General features: G+C 45.1%; 1 protein-coding gene across 1 annotated transcript; it reads left to right on the forward strand.

Moving 5' to 3' along the window:
• Positions 1 to 1,054: 1,054 nt before the first annotated feature.
• Positions 1,055 to 20,682, forward strand: SPDL1 (spindle apparatus coiled-coil protein 1). Its single transcript, XM_078614565.1, has 12 exons — positions 1,055 to 1,184; positions 2,706 to 2,914; positions 3,336 to 3,512; positions 4,870 to 5,064; positions 6,692 to 6,841; positions 9,873 to 9,971; positions 10,161 to 10,271; positions 15,294 to 15,428; positions 15,818 to 15,930; positions 17,042 to 17,229; positions 18,799 to 19,309; positions 19,420 to 20,682. The coding sequence occupies exons 2-12, from the start codon at positions 2,744 to 2,746 to the stop codon at positions 19,565 to 19,567; spliced, it is 1,998 nt and encodes a 665-aa protein (XP_078470691.1). The 5' UTR covers positions 1,055 to 1,184; positions 2,706 to 2,743; the 3' UTR covers positions 19,568 to 20,682.
• The last annotated feature ends 1,829 nt before the right edge of the window (positions 20,683 to 22,511 follow it).

Consider the following 22,511-nt stretch of genomic DNA (forward strand, 5'->3'; position numbering starts at 1 on the left):
CGTAATTATAATATATATTGTAGGGGGGGGGGGGTGTAATTATAATATATATTGGGGGGGATGTGTGTGTGTGTGTGTCCCCAATATATATTATAAATACGGCCTTGAAATGAAGGCAATGGAAATCTGAACAAAACTATCTAATGAGAAATAAAAAAATATTGTACAAACAAATCAATGTTTTCAGAAGATATTTTATTTTTGGTTAGATTGCGTAAATATGAAAGTGTCGTTAAAACCCGAAAGCCTACGTGATAAATCAATGTTAAATAACGAATTCCACGTATCTTCAGTCGGCTGGATTAATCTTAGGCTGACCACAGCACAATTGCACACATTGTATGCGCTGCTGCTGCCGCTTTGACAGTGGTGCACAAGCACAATTCATATAAACATTTACAAAATAACTCAACGCATTTCGTAACACGTGCTGAATTCTTTTGGGCTTAGGGTCGCTGTGTGTGTCATGCCAACAGTGTCTGTCTTGTTATGGGGGAGACCGATCGCCTGCCATAGTAATGTGGAATTTCCACCATTGGCTCAGGTCCGTCCGCGCTCGTAGGATTAATGACATTTTGATTCAACGTGAATTCGAATTATTATCAATTAAATGTCATTATTAAATAACGTCAATCATTACATTTTTATTTAAAGCTTTCGTGACTGCAGGGATTCATATTATTGGTCCTTTCGGTAAAGTCACGTAGGTAAAAAAAGAGTAAATAGGTAAATTAATTCACAATCTATTTATTTTCTTTTTTACCAACGTGACTTTACCGAAAAAAACAAAGAGTATGAACCTTTCAGTCACGAAAACTTCAAATCTTGAATATAACGTCATTCATTGTTTATTACATTATATATTAATACGGGGAATCGATTCTCAAAGCTTTTCTAGTTGCCCTCGCGATTCCGATTCCGAGCAGCCCGTATTTTTCGATTACCACGAGTAATCGATTCCGCGTTTTATCGACTTCAAACGGTTTACGATTCCTCGATTATTCCCTCCTCCCCCTTCTTCAGCACCGTTAGCCACCGGCTAATTTTGACGTCTATCGATTAAAGCCCGAATCGATTCCGCGGGGAGCCGCGATGACGTAGTTGGCGCGCTGTGATTGGACGAAGTGGCCTAACCGCGCCAGGCCTTTGAATGTTCGGCCCGTTCGAGGCGGCGTTCGCTTAAGGTGGGTCAGCGAGTGGTTGTTGCTGTTGTTATTATTATATACATGCTTCTCTTTGTTGTCTTATTGCAAAGTTATACATCGCTCAAAGTAAATGTTACGACGTCGCGCTTGTCGCGAGCGTCCGTTCTGTTTCAATCTAAATGTTTATCCGTGTCCGGTTTGCAACGCTTGACGCACCTTACGCTCCGCGATGTGGGCACATGGATGTTGCTGTTTGTTTTTAACACCTAGGCTTGTTGTTATTGTTTATATTTAGCGTTTGAACATCTTGACACCTCCTGTTTTGTTGCCAGAATGAGTAAAACCTATCCTTGTGGTGTTTTTTCATACTTTGATGCTGGCAAAAAGGTCCAATCTTACATACGAATGCATCACATTGCGAATACATTGCACTTTTATCAGAATAGGTTTTAGGTTTAGCATTGCGACTCCATGGTTTAACTTTACGACTACATAACTTTAACATTTGCAGCTACATTGAACTTTTAGCATTGCAACTACATTGAACTTGTATAAGAATAGGTTTTGAAGGAACCATGCCCCCAACACGCTAAGAGGGCCTCTCCCAGCGCCGTGCTGGTTGGGGCAGATTTATCTTTGACCCAGCTGGTGAAGGGGGGAGCAGAGTCGTGTGGGTCATAGAGGTTCAGTACAACAATGGATTTGACTGCTATGGCCTTTATACAGGTGTTGTTGTGGGGGGGGGGGAGTTAGATCGCGTAAGTTTAAATGTGTCGTTAAACCCGCCAACACCCGACGCAGACAATTAATAAGGTTTGTCACGTAAACAGAACGTGCCAATTTGTTACTAGTACAGCACACCGGTGTGTTAGAGAGAAAATCTACAACATTTACAATCTGACAATCTGATTGTAAATGTTGTGGGTTTTATCTCCAACACACTCTTATGGATGATATTGGTCGCGAAAGCCTACGGTGTGAAACTACTTTGCCCTTTACTGCCCACCGCGTATATCCGCAGCCTATAACACCTGTTGTGCATGGTAATGGCCTTGCAGAGCCACTGTCCAGGTTCAGCCCCCTGATTGGCCTACGAGATCGAAGGCATGTCTTTGTGATTTGGTCATATTGATACATATATAGTGTACAGTACTGTATTTGACAATGCAGGTTATATCAATTACGCATGTAATACTGTAGTTGTATAGTCAGCAATGTGTAATGGTGCACATCATATGCAGTAATGTATACTCCACTTGCAATATTTCATAAGTTATAATATTGCTCCATGTGTAATGGCCACTATGGATTGTGATTAAAAATAACGTGAATACTCTAATATATCACAGCAATGAAAGCTACTGTAGTTTGTTTTATTGAATTGTAGGGATATTGTATGAACAAACGTCCGGTACAGCAAATTTACTCAACATAATATTGACTTAATGATATTGACTGTTAAGGACAACCGGCTGCATTTGCACTGCTTGTGAGCTGCATACAGTTATCAAACTGTGGTTTGGCCACTGGTGTACGGAGGCTAATCTTCCCACACATCAGACAGGTCAAGCTCCACCGAAGGGGGAGCTGCAGTGAAGATGGAGCAGCGCGATTTGAGGGGGCAACTGGAGCGTATGAAAGAGCGCCTGAGTGAGGCAGAAGCGGAGAAGCACCAGGCGGCCGAGTACGGGCTGCGTCTGCTGGAGAGCCACAATGAGCTGCAGTCTCAGCTGGAGGAGGAGCAGAGGGTTATGACGAGCCAGTTGGAGGTGAGGGCTGCCCACTCGCACTCACTCACTCGCCCACTTGTGTGCGCACACCACAACCCTGTGTGAACCTGCAGGATAGCACTTGGATAAGTAACCACCGTGGATAAAGGATGTTGTAGGCTCCAGGGCTACGTCGTGAGCAGCAAATAGCAGTGCGGTAAAATGCATTCTAGTGCTGAACAGCGCTTCTGCACCCTCGCATTTATGCTGCCCGCTTTCACAAAACTGCATCGGCTGGCATGAAGTATGGTCAAATAACCCCCTCGAAACCCGTACAGGGTTGGGAAGCCCTCATCCAGGAGTGAATCGACAAATTGGCTGTACGTGCACACAAATGTGTCATCCAGATTTAATGAATGCACATTACACAAACTTACCGCATGCTGTAATAACGGCGTGCGGTTTCGTTTGCTTGCGTCAGGGGTTGGAGCAGGAGAAGTTCTCGCTGCAGCGCGATGTTGAGCTCAAGGTCAAGCTGCTGGATAGCCTCTCGTCCGAGTACGAGAGCTGCAAGACCTCGCACGCCCTCCAGATGGACGCACTGCACCAGCAGATGGAGCGCATGGCCAGCCGCGAGCTGCAGGAGGCGCGCGGAACGGTGATGCTCCAAACCCCATGCACCTGTCCGGCAACTTCGATCCACCAAATCCGGCACCTGAGCACACCAAGGACAAATCGGCGTTCAATGGGCGATGAAGCTTTGAGTAGTCAGGCGGCTCGTTTGTGAAATACCTTGCCCCCGTCCGTTTGGGACGCTCTGTCAGTTGAGGTTTTTAGGGCTCGTCTGAAAACACGTACATGGTGTTGTAGAGTGCTCTGAGGACTTGTGTGAATGGTGCTACGTAAAACTGAGGTTTACACTTGGCAGTCGCCCACAGTGCAATCGCTTTTGGCAAAATCTCTTTTCACATGGACTTGTTTTCACGGCGCAGTGGCCCACAGTTCAATCAGGCTGTCCTTTTATTTATGTTTATAATAAACCTGTGTAAAGTTGACTGGAACAATGTGGGTTAACTATTTCTTTTAAACAATTTAATCCTCCAATTGGTAATTTCGTCAGTTTAACACGTAGGCTTTCGCGACCAATATCATCCATAATACAAGTTTTTTGGGTTAAATTGCGTAAAAATATAAATGTGGTGGTGGATTTAACGACATTTATGCCATCTAACCCCAAAAAAATTGTATTATGGTAATTTGGTGATTCATGAACTTGGAATTCCTTGTGTTTCCCACCTTACATATTGCAAGGCTTACTTTATTTAATGTTAAAAGTTTCATGATACTTATTATTTATACTATTTTAGGGTCTGTAAAGTGGACATTAGAGACCCTGTGAGATTATTCATCTGATGACCATTTTTAATCAAATCTAGATTTTGAAAGTTAGCCATAACCAAATTGTAAACTTAACAACGTCCCATAATGACAACTTACATTTATAATGTAAAACGCATCTCACACTGACAGCCCCTTGTCAAGGAGAAAGTTGTTTTCAAGGCACTTCAATGTACTTAATTATAGTTCATTCAAACAGGAAGTCAAACAGCTATTGTGTCTTCCCTCGTGCCAATACTGTGTGAGCCACACATGTTTTTGACAGAAACTTGGCTCCGTGAGTGTCAGGCCTAAATATTTCCATTAATGGATTAGATTGTTTAATGGGTTTAAATGCATGTCATGTTTTTCACTGGTAAACGAAGACTAGAATGACTGCTGATGAGCTGGAATAAAGATTACAGAGGACAACATAAATATAGCAAATACAGGTGTTGTACGTATGTTGAACTGATTTCTCACCGTATATATCCAATTGTTTTAATCAGATTTGAAGAGCTCTGACCGACGGCACAAGACCTTGATCTGTTGGAGGAGTTGGGTTGCGCAGTGGTGTCGCCGATACAGCAGATTGTGTACCAAGCACGTCACCGAAGCTCGTGTCAATTTCTGCGCAGCTGGAGCTGCTGAAGGGCGAGGCTGAGGAGGCGCGCCTGGCCCAGCGGCAGGCTGAACACAAGCTGGAGCAGCAGACGGCGCTGCTGGAGGCGCGCGGAGAGGAGATACGGGCGTTCTCCCAGCGCCACCACGAGACCGCCTCGTCCGAGATCCTCGCTCTGCAGGTCGACAACGCCGAGCTGCTCGAGCACAAGGTGGGTGGTGGGGCGAGGAGGGCCATGTTTGCGTCGGCTCTGTCGGTCCTTCCGTCCAGTTGTTCCTAACGGGGTGGTGTGAGGTGGAACGATAACGCTTATAAAGATGGTACAATAATAACCCACGTGAAATGTAAATGTTTTGCTGCTATTGGCCAAATATATCAAAGGATTGTGCAAAATTTGGGGACCTAAACGAGAGAAAAAATATTGGCAAACGTGTTAACATAGTTGCTTTACAGCTACCCATTGGCTTGGGCGGCAACAAGAAGTGCCTGGGTTTGATTCCTGACTCGAGTACCCTTCTGTCTGGAGTTTGTATACTCTGTGGTTCTTTCGGTAAAGTCATGTAGTTAGAAATAAAATAAAACAAATCACGACGTTTCAATCGCAACACAAGCGGTCATGTGATCGAAACGTCGTGATTTGTTTTATTTCTACCTACGTGACTTTACCGAAAAAAACAAAGAGTATGGATTCCTGCAGTCACAAAACCTTCAAATCAAGATTGGAGTTTGTATGTTCTCCCCCTTTTCTGCATGGGTTTCCTCTGGGTTTTCCAGTTTCCTTCCATACGCTAAACGCATGGAACGTAATTTGTATTTGCTTATTACCCGCAAAGTACTCAACTCCGATTAAAATTAAATCGTTCCCTACTCCAAAAACTTGGCAGGACTCTCCTTCTTGAGAGTCTTGAGGCTTTCCTGAGAAAAGAAATGAAATAATTAAGTGTGTTCATAGCACGATATGTTTTTTTTACATTCATGCGACATTAGATTCTGCATGCACTACAAAGGCAAAACATATAATTGGTTTGTGAATAATATCGTGGTCTAAAAATGTGACGATTCATCGAATCACTGCGGCGTGAATCACTGCATCGCTTAAATACGCCAGCCCGCCTGTGACAGGATATCAGTACTGTACGTTGAGTGTTCTCTCGTAAATGTAAAACATTCCTGTATCTGTAACGTTGCATGTGAAGAGTGTAGAGATGTTGCTGAGTGAGGGGTATGATTGCTTATGACCAAATCACCCGGTATGAATCCATCCTATTTCTTCTCAGGGTTGAACCTGCACAGTGCTTTGATGGGTGACCACCGTGCATAGAACATGTGTTGTAGACTGCTACATTATGGACAGTGGAGCAAAATCACTGTTGTCTTGTCTTCGTGTGCTCCTACGTCTATGGACCCTGCCTTCACCCACACTGATCAGTGCGCTGTAGTTTGGGCAACAACCCCCACCACAACCCTTAATGCGCAGGGAAGTCGTCGTACAGTAGTGGATGGACAGGGGGGTGTGCGAGTGCGCAAGAGGTTATAATTCGGTGGTGGGATGGTCATCATCAGAGTCGCAAAGTCGACGCGGACCATTGCGTCCAACCAGACGAGTGATACCGGATGACGGCGGCTCTGTGGGCCGCGTCGAGTTCCAGGCTGGCGTCTCGACGAATTTCTCGCACCAGTATGCCCCAAGGGCCAGCCGACAGGGCAATGCCGCGAAGGGGATGGACAAAGACCACACCCGGCCCGGGTGGCAAAACCGTACGGAGGGTGCTTTTTGGCGTTTTCTATTCAATGTTGTTGACAGCATTGGGCTGTCGGGTATGTGCTCTCACCTGCAGGCCGCGCTGACTCAGGAGATGGATGATATGCGCTACCGGACTGAGCAGCTGGAGCTGTCCAGGGCCATGCTGCACAGGCAGGTAGAGCGGCTCCAGCAGGAGAAGGAGGAGGACCAACGTGTAGCCGTGTCCTACTTCAACGCCCTAGAGGTAACCTTGACCAGCTCCTCTCCTTTCTTGCTTTTTCTATCGCAGGTCGATTCTCAAATCACTCCACCAATCGATCGTCACGTCATCGAGTTCAATCAATCTTTTCGCTCCCACCATCTCGGCGGCGCCGTTACGGGCAGCTCTCTGCTATGGGGGCTGCGGTTTTCTGGGTGGTTCTGCAGTCACCTGCAGGAGGGGTGGTGCGCAAACCCAACGGTGCCAAATAATAATGATAATTTCAGCTTGTAACATTCACAGCATTCGCTCACTATAATAGGGAGAACGATTCAGAGGCGCAGGGAACCACAGACAAGCAGGTAGGCAGTGAGCAGACGCTACCAAAAATTTCCCAAGCTCTGCACTCAGTTATGTCAAGATCTTCTTCCACGCATTTGTCCCACTCGTGGGGTCCGCTGTCCTTGCCAACCTTCTCGCTGCACTGCCCTGCGCCATCTCTCCTTCCGCTCCTCGGGCGACCATGTCCGATCGGAACCACATCGCCCCACCTCTTCTTCTGCCTTCCTCTTGATCTCTTTCCTTCCACTTGCATCACTTGCACCTTTTGACCCACATAATTGCCCCGTTGTCGCTCCACATGACCGAACCACGCCAGGCTTTTCTCTCTCATCTTCTCTGTGATTTCTACCACCTTGAGTCTTCCTCTCACTAATCCATTTCTCACCCTGTCCTTCCTTGTTAACCCCAACATCCACCGCAACATCCTCATCTCTGTGACTGCCATAGCTTGGTCCTCACTCTTTCTTGTGCCCGAGCACTCAGCCCCTTACAACAGCACCGGCCCCACCATGGGGCCCTCTGATCGCACACCACACCGGTCATCTCTCACCATTTCAACTATCCAGCCCTTGCTGTTGTTCTCATCTCTCCATCGTTGTACCCAGGTACTTAAACTCGTTCGTCTTAATTAACTGGTCACTTCCAATTTGCAATACCCCTCCTGCATTATTTCCACTGACATTTGCCATCATGTACTCCGTCTTTGTCCGACTGATTCTCAATCCATTCACTTAAATCTTTTGCACCCAGATCTTCAAATCATCTTCCACTACCCTTTCGATTTTCACCGCATTGCACAATGTCATCTGCAAGCAGCATAAACCAGGGGGGGCTCCCTCTGAATTCCTCTCGTCAGTGTGTCCAGCACCAGGATGAACAGGAAGAGGCTCAGGGCGGAACCTCGCTTCACTCCCGTTGTGACTTGAAAGCTCTCCGACACCCCACTGCTGCTTCCCACGTGCACTTTCCCTCCTTCATACACACCCTGGATCAGCTGGACATATACCTCCAGGAGTACCTCTTCTCATACACCACCAGATGAGCTCTCTAGCCACCCTGTCGTACGCTTTCTCTAGATCAATAAACACCACGTGCAAGTCCCGTTTCTTCTCTCTGAACTTCTCCATCAATACTCTCAGAGCAAAGATTGCATCCATTGTTGACCTTCCCTGTCTGAATCCAAACCGACTCGTCAATATCCACCGCTTCCTCAGTCTCCTTTCTATGATCCTTTTCCAGAGTTTCATGGTGTGATTCATGAATCACCTTTCAAGATGGGAACCAGTGTTCTCTCTCTTCATGCATCCGGCATTTTCTTCTCCATTCAGATTTCCCAAACAGCTCCTTCAATATTTCAACACCCTTTTCTCCCATCAATTGAAACACATCAATTGGAATCGCATCTGACCCATACTGCCTTTTGGTGTTTCATGCTCCCCAGAGCCTCCCACCACCTCTTCTCTGGTTATAGTCTCTGCAACTACTTCAATTCTTTGATATTCCTGAACCATTTCGCGTCTTTGGTTTTGCACATTCGGCAACTTCTCAAAGTACCCTTTCCATCTCTCTAACCTGTATGGTTCGTCCTTCACTGTTCTTCACGAGATTCGCACGGTCGATGTCCCTGGCCTTTCTCTCTCTGGCTCTTGCCAAACGGGATACCGTCTTCTTGCCTTCTTTGCTGTCAAGCTTCTGGTAGAGTTGTGCACATGCTGTTGTTTTTTCCACTGCTACCACCTCGCTTTGCCTATTCTCGCTGCCAGGTATTCATCCAGATGGTCCTTCTCTCTCGTGTTCTGCCACTGCTTAAACTCGGCCTTTTTCTCTGTTGTTGCCTTTTGCACTTCATCACTCGACTGCCATGTTTCCTTCTGTTGCATCTGTCTTCCTTTGCTCACTCCCACTGTACTACCTGCTGCTCTCAGTATTCCAGTCACCAGTTGTTCCGATCTTTAATTCACGCTCCCCCTAGGCCTTACACTTCTTAAGTTCTCCATAGCTCGCCTGCTGTAGTGTTCTTTCTCATTGTTTAGTCGCCACCACTTCACCCTGCTACAGTTGTTTTGTCTCACCTTCCTCTTCCTAACTCCTTCCACTACGCAATCTGCCACCAGTAGTCTGTCTATGTTGTCCAGTCAGACACTCTCCAGGGATCACTTTGCAGTTCTTCACTCCTTTCAGGTGTTTCCTCTTCACCAAAATAAAATCTACCTGGCTCTTCACCTCCCCACTCTGGTAGGTCATCAAATGCCCCTCAAATGTCAAAGATATCATCGGCCCATTAATGAGTGTTTACATCTGGCAGGAAACTGCAGTACCCGGAGAATTACAACACGACTGAAGGGGAAATGCTGTTCCATACAGACGGGACAGTTGGTGGACACGTTATTGCAGTACCGCCTTCTGGGAAGCCAGGGTATGGCATCTCCTTGCCCACGACAAGGGAGGCTCGCAACGTTCGTGCGATCCACCAACTGTCGCCTCCACAGTGCTGGATTAAAGGCGTGTATAGGCACCACAGTCCAGCTTAAATTGACAGATAATGTACAAATGACTTGTTTGCACACCAATAAACAACGTAGTCTCGAGTTTATGGGAAGAGTTGCTTGATCCATTTGATTCTGGGGTGATTGATTGGTGTGTAATGTACAGAGGTAAAGAAAGGTTGAATTTGAATTGTACTTGCTGTGATTGTGCGTGCACGTCTGCCCCATGCTGAAATGGGATGATACAGAAAGCACGCGAGGCCAATCAGGAACTGCAGCAGCAGCTGTCGCATGCCTTGCAGCAAGCCCAGGACCCACGGAGCAAGGGCAACTCGCTGTTCGGCGAGGTGAGTATTAATGTAACCTGTGCTAATTAACATCAAAAATGAACCTAACTGTGATGCCATTTAGAGTGATCTTGCATCTCGATGCATCACCTCATAGCCTGCGAGCGGTTTGTCGTTGTTGTCGCTGAGCTAGTTTTGAGCGACACCGGCTTGATTGCGCGACCGTGCCTGTGTTTTGACGGACGTCAGTTGGAGGACCGGCGTGTGGAGATGGAGAGGCAGCTGATCAGCATCAAGGTGCAGTACAACAACCTGCAAAAGCAGCACGCGTTCACCAAGCAGCAGCACTGTCGCCTCAAGGTCGGAACTTGGTTTCGGCCCTCTCAAGCCGTTGCCCCTCGTCATTTTTTTATCGTTTATGTCTCTTTCAATTGAATAAACAACCTTGAATTGGGAAACAATATAATATAAGATACATTAGAATCTGGAACAATTGGAATGCGGTAGATCGTTGATTATCCGGCGCGCTACTATCCGGCAGTCCCGGGCCGCTCCAGCAAAAACCGCTCGAAAGGCTGTAACGAGTCCGGCTATCGGCACTGCGTGCGTGACAAAAAAAAGTAGCTATGCTTGATTTCACTGTCAAATGTTATAGACATAGCATGATACACTACATACAACAACTTAAAAATGTAAATACTGCACGTATATACACGTTTCATGACTAATAACTAAAGTAGTAAATCTTGACTGAAAGCTTTCGTGACAGCAGGAATTTATACTCTTGGGGTCTTAAAGTCACGTAAATATAAAAATAATAAAAATATCACGACGTTTCGATCGCAACACAAGCGGTCGTCTTCAGGTGAAAAAATACAGCAGGAGAACTGCTGAGTCGTGATTTTTATTTCTTATTTTTCTATTTACGTGACTTTACCGAAAGACCCAAAGAGTATGAACTAAAGTAATTTAAAACTAAAAATATACAGTGCAATTCGGCGAAAAGTGTGTGTAATTCGGCATTCGCATCAGTCCAGCGATCGTCAAACACAAGTTGTTGAAACAAGAACGAAGTAGTAATACGTACATCTCGCCGTGCAGAGTCTTCCAGATTGGAGCGGTAAGTACGCTACAGTAAATACGATTACTTTTTACAGTAGGATATTTATTTTTGTATGTTTATGCTAATTCACGTAGTAAACAAATTAACCTTGTGGCGGGACCTCGGGGTCCCGAATAAAAACGGAAGTCAAAATCGAAATTAATTTATTTTTGCCGACTCCGTTTCACCGCGCACATAAACGCCGCGACCCGCCTGGAGCGGATCATTCTGTTGTCTTGTCGTGTCCAAGCGCAGTGAGGAGGAATGCGCAGAAGAGCTGAACAAGCAAATGCACTCCTAGCTCGGGTATGGGCAGGATCATTAAGTCTTATCCAAAGCTGCCTACACGAATTAAGTCCTTTATTTGTCATAACGGGATGCATAATACAGTGAAACTGCCCTCTTATCTTCATTATTATTTATGACCTACAAATGTGTGCAGCCAGGATCAATCGACAATCCTATTACCTGCAGATATTTAACAGATGAGATGCGTTGCACCGTTAACTCCTCCTGTTTGATAATACTTCTCTTGTCCGTATGCATCTGTGCAGATAATTCTAGATTTGAAGCTTTCGTGACTGCAATGATTCATATTCTCAGGTTTTTTCGGTAAAGTCACGTAGGTAAAAACATTAAAATTAATGAAAGTAAAATAAAACAAAACAAAATAAAATTCACGACGTTTCGGAGGCAACACAAGTCTCCGTCATCAGGTGGGACCGTCACAGCCGAATTAGCTGCATCAAGTGAAGCAATGATTCAAGATGTAATCCCTTATAAGCAAGTTGAAGGGAGGTGGAGAGGGGGGGGAGAGCTTATCAGGCTGTGGTAGCCAATGAATGGAAACGTATCGGGAGGGAGGAGGAGCGGTGATCAAAGACTGCACGCAGTGCTCAACACAATGAATGGAGACGTGTCGGGACGGAGGGCGAGCGGCGATCAAAGACTGCACGCAGTGCTCAACACAATGAATGGAGATGCGCCGGGACGGAGGGCGAGCGGTGATCAAAGACATCACGTAGTGCTCAACACAATGAATGGAAACGTGGCGAGCGGTGATCAAAGAACAATGAAGAGATTACTGTTAAACACTGTGGATGTTAACACTCGGTGAAGTAAATTAAAATAGTGCCTGTCAGATAAGATGGTCCAAAAAGTGTAATTAAGTCTTTTTTGCGTGGTTAATAACATCTTTCCAGTGATTACTGAGTTTGTACCCATCATCACGGTTGAAATTATGTCTGTGTTTGTATATTTGTATGGCTTCGTGTACAAACCTTTGATGGTAGCCCGGAGGTTTGCAGAGAACCTTGGTCTCGGAAAAGACAATTTCATGAGAGCCCGCCGAGTTGTAACAATGATCGGCAACGGCCGAAGAATCAGTTCTGCCGTGTTTCAGATCTGACTTGTGCTCGCGGACACGATCAGCAACATGACGTTTTGTTTCTCCAATGTAGCAATCACCACAAATGCAACTCAATTTGTAGACTCCAGGATACTGTAAGTCAGGAACGACATCCTTCACAGATGGAATCAGATCACGGATTTTATGCACTGTACTGAATCGGACTTGGATCTTATGTTTGTTTAGAATTTTGGAGATATTTTTGGTCACGCCTGCTATGTATGGTAACGTGATAGTTTTGGTCAGAGTTTCATGTGGTTGTTTCTGTGTGGTGGGAGAGACAGCTTGGCGGATAGTGCGGTCAGAGTATCCGTTCATCCTGAGGGCCCGATGTACATGTCTTAATTCATCAGTCAGGTGGTGTTGGTCAGAAATGCCATGGGCTCTGTGGTATAGCGTTTTGATGAGAGAATTCTTTTGAGATGGGTGGTGGTGGGAATCCGGTTTCAAGTAGGAATTTGTGTGGGTGGCTTTCCTGTAGACAGAATGTCCCAAGGATCCGTCAAGCCTCCTCTTAAACAGAATATCCAAGAATGGTAGTTTACCGTCTTTCTCCACTTCCATGGTGAATCTGATAGATGGGTGTCTAGAATTGATGTGGTCCAAGAAGTGGTTCAATGCTGGGAGGCCATGTGGCCAGATGACGAAAGTGTCATCCACATATCTCTTCACTTTCGTCATCTGGCCACATGGCCTCCCAGCATTGAACCACTTCTTGGACCACATCAATTCTAGACACCCATCTATCAGATTCACCATGGAAGTGGAGAAAGACGGTAAACTACCATTCTTGGATATTCTGTTTAAGAGGAGGCTTGACGGATCCTTGGGACATTCTGTCTACAGGAAAGCCACCCACACAAATTCCTACTTGAAACCGGATTCCCACCACCACCCATCTCAAAAGAATTCTCTCATCAAAACGCTATACCACAGAGCCCATGGCATTTCTGACCAACACCACCTGACTGATGAATTAAGACATGTACATCGGGCCCTCAGGATGAACGGATACTCTGACCGCACTATCCGCCAAGCTGTCTCTCCCACCACACAGAAACAACCACATGAAACTCTGACCAAAACTATCACGTTACCATACATAGCAGGCGTGACCAAAAAGATCTCCAAAATTCTAAACAAACATAAGATCCAAGTCCGATTCTGTACAGTGCATAAAATCCGTGATCTGATTCCATCTGTGAAGGATGTCGTTCCTGACTTACAGTATCCTGGAGTCTACAAATTGAGTTGCATTTGTGGTGATTGCTACATTGGAGAAACAAAACGTCATGTTGCTGATCGTGTCCGCGAGCACAAGTCAGATCTGAAACACGGCAGAACTGATTCTTCGGCCGTTGCCGATCATTGTTACAACTCGGCGGGCTCTCATGAAATTGTCTTTTCCGAGACCAAGGTTCTCTGCAAACCTCCGGGCTACCATCAAAGGTTTGTACACGAAGCCATACAAATATACAAACACAGACATAATTTCAACCGTGATGATGGGTACAAACTCAGTAATCACTGGAAAGATGTTATTAACCACGCAAAAAAGACTTAATTACACTTTTTGGACCATCTTATCTGACAGGCACTATTTTAATTTACTTCACCGAGTGTTAACATCCACAGTGTTTAACAGTAATCTCTTCATTGTTCTTTGATCACTGCTCGCCACGTTTCCATTCATTGTGTTGAGCACTACGTGATGTCTTTGATCACCGCTCGCCCTCCGTCCCGGCGCGTCTCCATTCATTGTGTTGAGCACTGCGTGCAGTCTTTGATCGCCGCTCGCCCTCCGTCCCGACACGTCTCCATTCATTGTGTTGAGCACTGCGTGCAGTCTTTGATCACCGCTCCTCCTCCCTCCCGATACGTTTTCATTCATTGGCTACCACAGCCTGATAAGCTCTCCCCCCCCTCTCCACCTCCCTTCAACTTGCTTATAAGGGATTACATCTTGAATCATTGCTTCACTTGATGCAGCTAATTCGGCTGTGACGGTCCCACCTGATGACGGAGACTTGTGTTGCCTCCGAAACGTCGTGAATTTTATTTTGTTTTGTTTTATTTTACTTTCATTAATTTTAATGTTTTTACCTACGTGACTTTACCGAAAAAACCTGAGAATCTGTGCAGATAGTTTTTTTTTGTGGTTAAGCCATAGTCCCCACATACCGCTCGTATAAATGTGGATAAGAGGAGCGGCAACCCACTACTCTGTAGAGTAACATTGGTATAAACGCTTGTTACAATATGAACAGCGCATTGAAAACGCGTACTATTTTATGTACTGTTTACAAAGTGTGTTCACAAATCCACACTAAGAAATACGATGATTGACAGATTGGTATAAATTATTTTTTCGATAGTGTATATAAATAGAGGTACTGCAGGTAAGTAGTTTTCAGTTTTAAAGGCATAATTTAAGACAAATGTAAAAAAATAAGTTTCCACGACACCTAAAAACTGAACGTTATGTAACAATATGCAAAAAAAGGTATTTTAAATAATAATGAGCGATTATTATCCAGCGTTTTAGAAAATCCGGCGCCCCCTCCCCCCCGAAACCGCCGGATAATTGATGATCTACTGTATATTTTGGGAGAGCAAAACAAATAATGTAGTTCCCCCAGATCGTGTTCTTTTGAAAGCATTCAGATCCCTTGGAATCCTTCCTTCGTTATCAATCTGACCTGATCTCTGCGATTGTCCCTTCAAGCTTTTCCATCGTCTCCTTTGTCACAGTCAGGATTTGATATTTGTGCATCTTAACTCGGCAATCTCCCCCCCCCTCCCTCCTGACAAGACGTGCACAGGAAGAAGACTTAAATGAGGAAGACGTTCACACGCGTGGGTTGGTTTACAGTTGCAGATCGGCACCCTGCTGCAGATGAAATGTGGGCAGGTGGACGTGGAGACGATGCAGCGCTTGCAAGCGATGCTGGACCAGAGAAACCACGAGGTCATGGAACTGGTGAAGAAAAACCGACAGCTGGAGGAGGTGGGGGTGCGGTCGGCTTCTGGGGTGGTTTCTCAACGTCATGCGATGCTCTGCTGGTTGCCGCTAATTACTTGAACCATAATTTGTCCTTGCCTTAACTCTAAAAGATCACTTGGGATGCTGTTTTTTATTAGTATTGCATGTTCCATGCAATTAAAAGCACTCGGCTAATTAAGTTTGTTTAATTGTAATTTATGTGGTTAGTCTTTTTAACATGCTTGCTAGTAGTGCTCATTTTGAAATTCGTACTTAGAAAATGTCTTCCCCAAAACGTGATTGTTGTCCTTAACCTGTCTCAGCTAAAGTGAATAACGTAGAACAAGCGATATCACCAAAGCCTTGCTTAACACTATTTTAACAACTGGACCCATGTTTGCCTTTCCGCCCAGTTGAACAGCGTAAACCTGGTTGGCAGTGAAATGCATCTGGCAAAATCCAACTCCGATCTCGGAGATGGGCAATACTACGTGGACCTTCTGAAACTTAAACTCTCTGAGACCAGGTTTGTTTGTAAGCTTCGATTTTGTCATTGCTTAAACGTCACTTCCCCCTCTCCTCAACCAAGTTGTTTGCCTTCCACAATGTGACAATCTATTTGTGTGTGTGCGTGTGTGGGATTTTTAAGCAATTCCGCAAATTGGGTGAAGGGTGATTTGATTACATAAAGAAAGGTGCTCATAGACGAGGATGTTAGACCTTGTGGAGGCTGACGGCCGATGGTCTTGACATGTTTTTTGTGTGGAGGCGTTACTGGGAGTGTCTTTAGATGGGGGCAGCCGTCGGAGTGTGGATGTATTATATGGAGTGATGTAGAGAGGAATGGGGGTCCAGGTTTCGTGGCGGTGCCACAGTCGGTCATTGATGGGTAACAATTACAAATGTTACTCTTCTAGATTATCACAGAGGGGTTTTTCACACTTGTGCTCTAACTCTGTAAAACGTGTGAGCTTAACGTATTGTGCAGCAGTGGTAGTAGTAGTAGCGAAGTTGTGTTGTGGTTTTTATGAGCTCTCGGTGGGACGTGAATCTAGGGGAGAGACGACCGCTCTCTGCAGATAAGGATATGGACGTGGAGCGGCCACCGTTTTTGTATTGAAGTATGATGATTTAAAGTATATTCGTGCCGAGAGGGTCTGTTCGTATTTAAACCAGTATTGAAGTGTGTAACCTATGTTTATTGATTGATTTGGTAACACTGAAAATCTTGACCGGCTGCAGAAATAAGTTTAGTTTGGACGATGGGTGGCCTGCATTACGTGAAAGCCTACGTATGCAATTGGCCTGCGTAATATTGGCACACGTGCTAACAATGATAGGTGGTGGCAAGAAGTGTATTCGTATCTTATATTTATATATTTTACATGTGGTCTTTGGTATTTGTTTTTTCCCCCAATTGTAGTTTAATGACGGGGTGGCTGCCTGAATCCCACCCAGCAGTTCAGCTATGCCAGCTCAACGCTCTGACCCCCGAGCCACCCGGCCACCCTCTGGTCTATGGTTCATAGTAGCAGCTCTTTAATTTTGCAAGCCTGAATAACATTGCACAGTGTTGTGCGAGCATTCACTGCAAAGTTCTCTCGGGCGGCCGTGCAAGCGCTCCGCGTGTCTTGCAGCCAGCAGCTGACCCAGCTGAAGGAGAACTCATCCGTGCAGCGGATGAAGCATCTCGCGGAGTCGCAGAACGTGCTGGACCTTGAGAGGAAGTTATTTGCCTTGGAGGGGCAGCTGCAGAACAGCCAGGGGGAGACCATGAAGCTACAGGTGAAGCTTGACCAGTTGCAGCTCAAATACGAGCCTGAAGGTACGCCGCCACCTCTCTGTCGTTACCGTTGACGCGGTTGGGCTTAGGCTGTGGGAATGTTAAGGAAATGTGATGAATATAGTCGTTTTGATTTAAAGCTTTCGTGACTGCAGGGATTCATATTCTTGGTTATTTCGGTAAAGTCACGTTAAAGGGAAATAATAAAATAATATAAATATTAAACAATAAAAATTCTCACAGCGTTTCGACTGCAACACAAGCAATCATCATCAGGTGTGAAATCCACAGCAAGAAAATTTGAAAACAAAAAATTATTGCTGTGGATTTGACACCTGATGATGACTGCTTGTGTTGCAGTCGAAATGTCGTGAGAATTTGTATTGTTTTTATTTTTATTATTTTATTATTTCCCTTCTACGTGACTTTACCGAAAGAACCAAGAATATGAATATAGTCTTGTCATTTTGTTCACGGACAGCCCTTTTGTCAATGCACTGCTGGTTGACAACCATCCCACCCCACGCGAGTCATGGGGGTTATTTGACCGTACTTCAGTGCCAGCTGATGAGCGTGGAAAGCATAGACATGGGAGCATAGAAGTGCAATCCATCGATGGATTTTACTGAACTGCCACCTGCTCCTCACCACATGGCCCCAGCGCTGATATCAGCCTGCTGCGTGTGGTGGCCACTCATCCTGGCGCTCCAGGCTTGGTCCTCCTTGGCTTCAGCCACAATGAAGTCTCAGTGTGTTGGCTATTGACATTTATGTTGTTGGGATTCACAATTTGAACTCGGACTTAGCCATCTCAAAGTGCTTCTGGGGTTGTTACTGAAAAATCTCGAATGTCTTTCAGTTTAAATGAAATGCAAGCGTGTTTTGGTGCTATGTGTAGGCATATATCGGTAATATAAAATCATTCGTGAAAGCAATTTTCCAGGGAAAAGATTCTTGCACTCCTAATACTTGCATCTAATCGAGTGCATGAGAATTGATTGTTCATGATTTATGCACATGATCGGCGCCTGTTTCAGTTGAGCTAATTGAAGTGAACAAAGGAATGCAAAGGAGATGGCAGTAATTTGAGCAAATTTCTTTTTTTACAATTCTTTAATAAAAAATTCTGAAAGTGTGACAGAATCTGTTAGGGGTGTGAATCATTACACACTAATTGTGTAATTTCGTAAGTTGTGAAACTTGTAATATAACAAATATGAGAATTTTGCTCATGCTTATTGACGGAAGTCACTTATGAAGTCTAATTTTACATTTCCTACTGTTATGTATTTTGCGTCGTTTCTGTTGTGTGTATGTATGTTGAACATATTTTGCACCGTACGTATCCAACCGTGCTAATTGGACATGCGGGGTAAGGTCAACAAACTAAACACAAAAAGCAGTTCTAAAGAAATAACTTTTCAATCTAGATTTAAAAGTGCATAGCTCCAGTGGCTTCCTAATATCGGAAGGATATTGGGAATCTACTGGCACTCGTAATAACAGTTAGGAGTGCCGTAGCTTGGCTCCCTGAGCCTCATGTACTTCCACCGATTCCTGAAAATTTTCATTTCAATTGTCGTCTATCCTTTTGCTTATGAATGCACCCAGAGCTGAACAAGCGAAGGATAATTGTTCGGCGGCGGGAGAAATTACCGGTAGGCGACGGTTCCACCGAGGCGAGCCCTGCCAACTTGCCGAACGACGCCGGCACGAAGCCCGCGACCGCGGTCGGCGCAGACGAGACGTCTCCCGAAGACTCGATGGCGGAACTGCTCCGGAACGACCTGGCAGTGACCGGCGTCCGAGAGAGCAGCCCGGCCTCCGAAACTCGCGCCCCAAGCACGTCCGAGCAACGAGCCCCGGGGGCCGAAGGGTCGAGCGGCGCTTCCTCCAAGCTCCAGCCTCTGCCTGCCGCTGCCCGTGCCGCTGGTGGCGCTTGCGACGACGACGACAACGGCGAGATGGTACCGGCGGGGTCGTCCCAGGCGCGGCCGAAGGGCGACATGCCGTCGGAGCGAGACCTGCCCGAGCCCGTCAAAAAAATAAAGCTGGAAGACAAGTGCAGTCCGCTGGCAGACCGGAATGCGGACGTTATGCCCGGTCGCTCCTCGCCGGTCAGGTCGGTTGATGCTTCTTTTCTGTCGTGTTCACGGTTTCGTTGATTTGTTCTGCACGAAGCCACAGTACTAGAATTGTAAATTCTTGTCGCTGGAACCCGGGTGTGCTTAGGAGCGGCTTTGGAGCGGTCGACTCGAGCTCGCTGGAGAACTGCTGGGACATCAAGCGAAAGGCGCCAGGGGAGAAGAAAAAGGGCGCCCATTCCGTGATTCACATCTCGTCGCAGCCATCCGTCGAGAACGAGTGCGCTCAGCAGTGAGCCCTTGGTCACAACAAAGGGAGCAGATCGCCTTTGAGTCATTTAACCCATTCCGATGACATACATCATCAAAACGAAACAGGAAGAAATTTTTTTATAACTTTTATTGGTACCAGGGTACCCACAAGGCTATGCGGAGAGGGGTGTTTGGCATAATTTTGCGCCAGCTATCATAGAGTTGCGGTCATGTCGCTGCGGTGACTAAAATGTCTTTAAAAACAACGTTGCTACATCTCTCTAAAATTAACGTGGAACCGCGTAAGCGGTCTGAGATTCAGCAGTGAACTGCACACCCCCCACCCTGCAGCTTGCAGACCTCTCGGAATGGGAACAGGTTCATAAGCATGTAATGATTCGCGCCGACCAACCCACCCCGCCTTTCAAATCCACCATGAAAGCGAGGCGTGCCAAACCCATGTGTCGATTAAGCTTATTATTCGACTAAAAAGTCGTAAGTTGTGATCGATTAATCGGGCCCCTTTTAAAAATTCCAGATTCCCCCACATCCTGCCCCTCCCCAAGGTGGGCAACTCCTTGCAAGCCATGCCAAGCGTAATGTCACCAAACCTTATGCAGCAATCCCTCGCCGTGTATACGTGATCCCGCTGTTGGCAAGTCCGCGGTTGGCGGGGTGGGTTGCTGTATTGATTGTGTTTATTGTGAATGTTTTTTTGCTTCTCTAGCCTTAATGTTACATTCATCAACAAGTATCCATCGACTGCTGGATACAGGCCTCTATTCTGTGATGTAACAATCCACCAGCACCTGCAAGTGAGCTGATGCCATCTCTCCATCGCTTTAACGGATGCCAATGTCGTGCGTATATCATGGAGAGACTTAAGTTTCGACAAATCAGCACGGAAAAAAAAACTTCAGATGTTATATACCCTTGGCTCACTGTTGAGTAGATTTAGTTGTGCACAATTGTATGTATATATAATGTTTAATTATTTCATGTTTGATTTGTGTTTATCGTGTGTAACATCCTGAAAATGTAAGCGAGTGTGTACTCCTTAGTGTGATGGTATGCTCTTTCGAGCCAGGCTCCGGATGAGTCGTTGAATCTCAGGTTTGCACCCTGAGATAAATACAATAAATAAACTGAGAAAAATAGATTTCTTCGACTGTTGGGAGTGTCACTTTCAGAATGACGCAGATGTACACTTTGATCGCTTGCACACCACTTGGATTCCGAGACCGTAGATCACAAACCTGAGTCGTCGTTTTAGATCGTGCCATTCGTAACATTCGGTGCACAGTTTAACAACAACAAAAACTCAACACATTCGTCAATTACACTCTGGCCTTAAATGGAAAAATATACAATCGGTGTTTCGAGCAGTTCCCCTTCGGTGATGTGTTATGAAGAATGACATTTACTCAAGTCACCTATTATATATTTTTCCTTTTAAGGCCACAGTGTTTTTGACTAATGTGTTGAACGTTTGTCAATCGTAACAATATTAGGTTTTGTGAAAATAGATTTAATTGTGTTTGGAAAACAAATGGAATAAATATTAAATTATTAAATTAATCATTCAAGATCCCAGGTTTTCATGAAAATAGAATTCTATTCATCTAAATTTCAATTCCCGGTAAATCCATGAATGTATTAGTCACATTCACGATATGTTTCCGAACATACATGCTCTAATAATATATCCATTGTCTTTGAAACTGATTGGCCTACACCAGAGACAACCTTCTTTATGGCCTAGATGGCTAGAAGGCTGTTTCTGGTGTAGGCCAATCAGTTTTAAAGACAATGCATATGTTATCAGAACATGTTTGTTTGAATGTTCACCATAAGTACGTGTGGTTAATGTAGACTTGGTTCCTTGAAAATTTTATCTATTTGGTGTTTGAACATCTTAACACCTGTTTTAACACCAGAAAGGGTTAAACCTATTTAAATTTTTAATACTTTTATACTGGCAAAAATGTCCCATATGTAATCCCTTTGTTATTTACTTCCCCGTCTCTTCATTCTCTGAAGCAGGAATTAGACTGAAGGTGACATAACTAAAGTACTGATTTCTTAAAATGGATAATACAATTGTGTATGTGAAAACATACTGTATACCAATTGTGTTATATTCATATTTAACCACCCCGAGTGATGCCATGAATGTCATTCCTACATTCACAATGCAGTACTCTTGTATATTGGATCAAGTTAAAGTGATCTCCTGCTTGAATGGGCAATGAGGTGGCGCTCATTTGTTTGCAGCCCTGACTGAGTTATCGGTGTAAAAATCCCACATTCCTATGATATGGGGGCAAGTCGATGAGACAACCACTTCCCCACAGCGTGGTATGATTTGTTTCGACCCTGGAGGGATTATGGGCCGAGTCAACCACCAGCCAGAATTTCAACTCGCAACCTTCTGATGGCAAGCCACTTGACCCGGCATCGGGTCACGGAACCTTAATCCTAATGGCCACGTTCTGGTAGGTGGTGGCACATTGAGAGCATCCAACTAATGTATAAATGGACATCTGTCCTACTTTGCCCTAGCTACAATATATTTATTTCTAACTACAGTAATTCCATTACCAGGCAAGACGTGGGTTGCATTCGGATTGCAAGCAGCCAATAAATGTTTTCTTTCCCCCTGATACTGTCACGCGCCGGCTTTTTGTTGTGTTGAACTTCAATTTGGATAAGAGCCGCGTTATCTGCTTGCTCGATACACTAAGTGGATTGCAGGTGAATCGCGAGGATTGTCTGGATTATGCATTAATCCCAGCTGTGTTGGCTTAGCATCCTGCAGTCGTCTGAAGCTGGAATGGTGTATTCATAGAGGTCCCATTCTTGATTAAACATACTTAGCGATTGTCACGTGTGCGTACATGAAGTGCAATTGAAATACTCCCGACTTATTTAGTATACTTTTGTAAATCTCTGTGATGCATTTGAAATTAATGCTTGTGTGTTTTTGCT

Source organism: Lampetra planeri, chromosome 44 (assembly GCF_965212315.1).
Source record: "Lampetra planeri chromosome 44, kcLamPlan1.2.h2, whole genome shotgun sequence".
In the NCBI taxonomy this organism is placed as follows: Eukaryota; Metazoa; Chordata; class Hyperoartia; order Petromyzontiformes; family Petromyzontidae; genus Lampetra; species Lampetra planeri.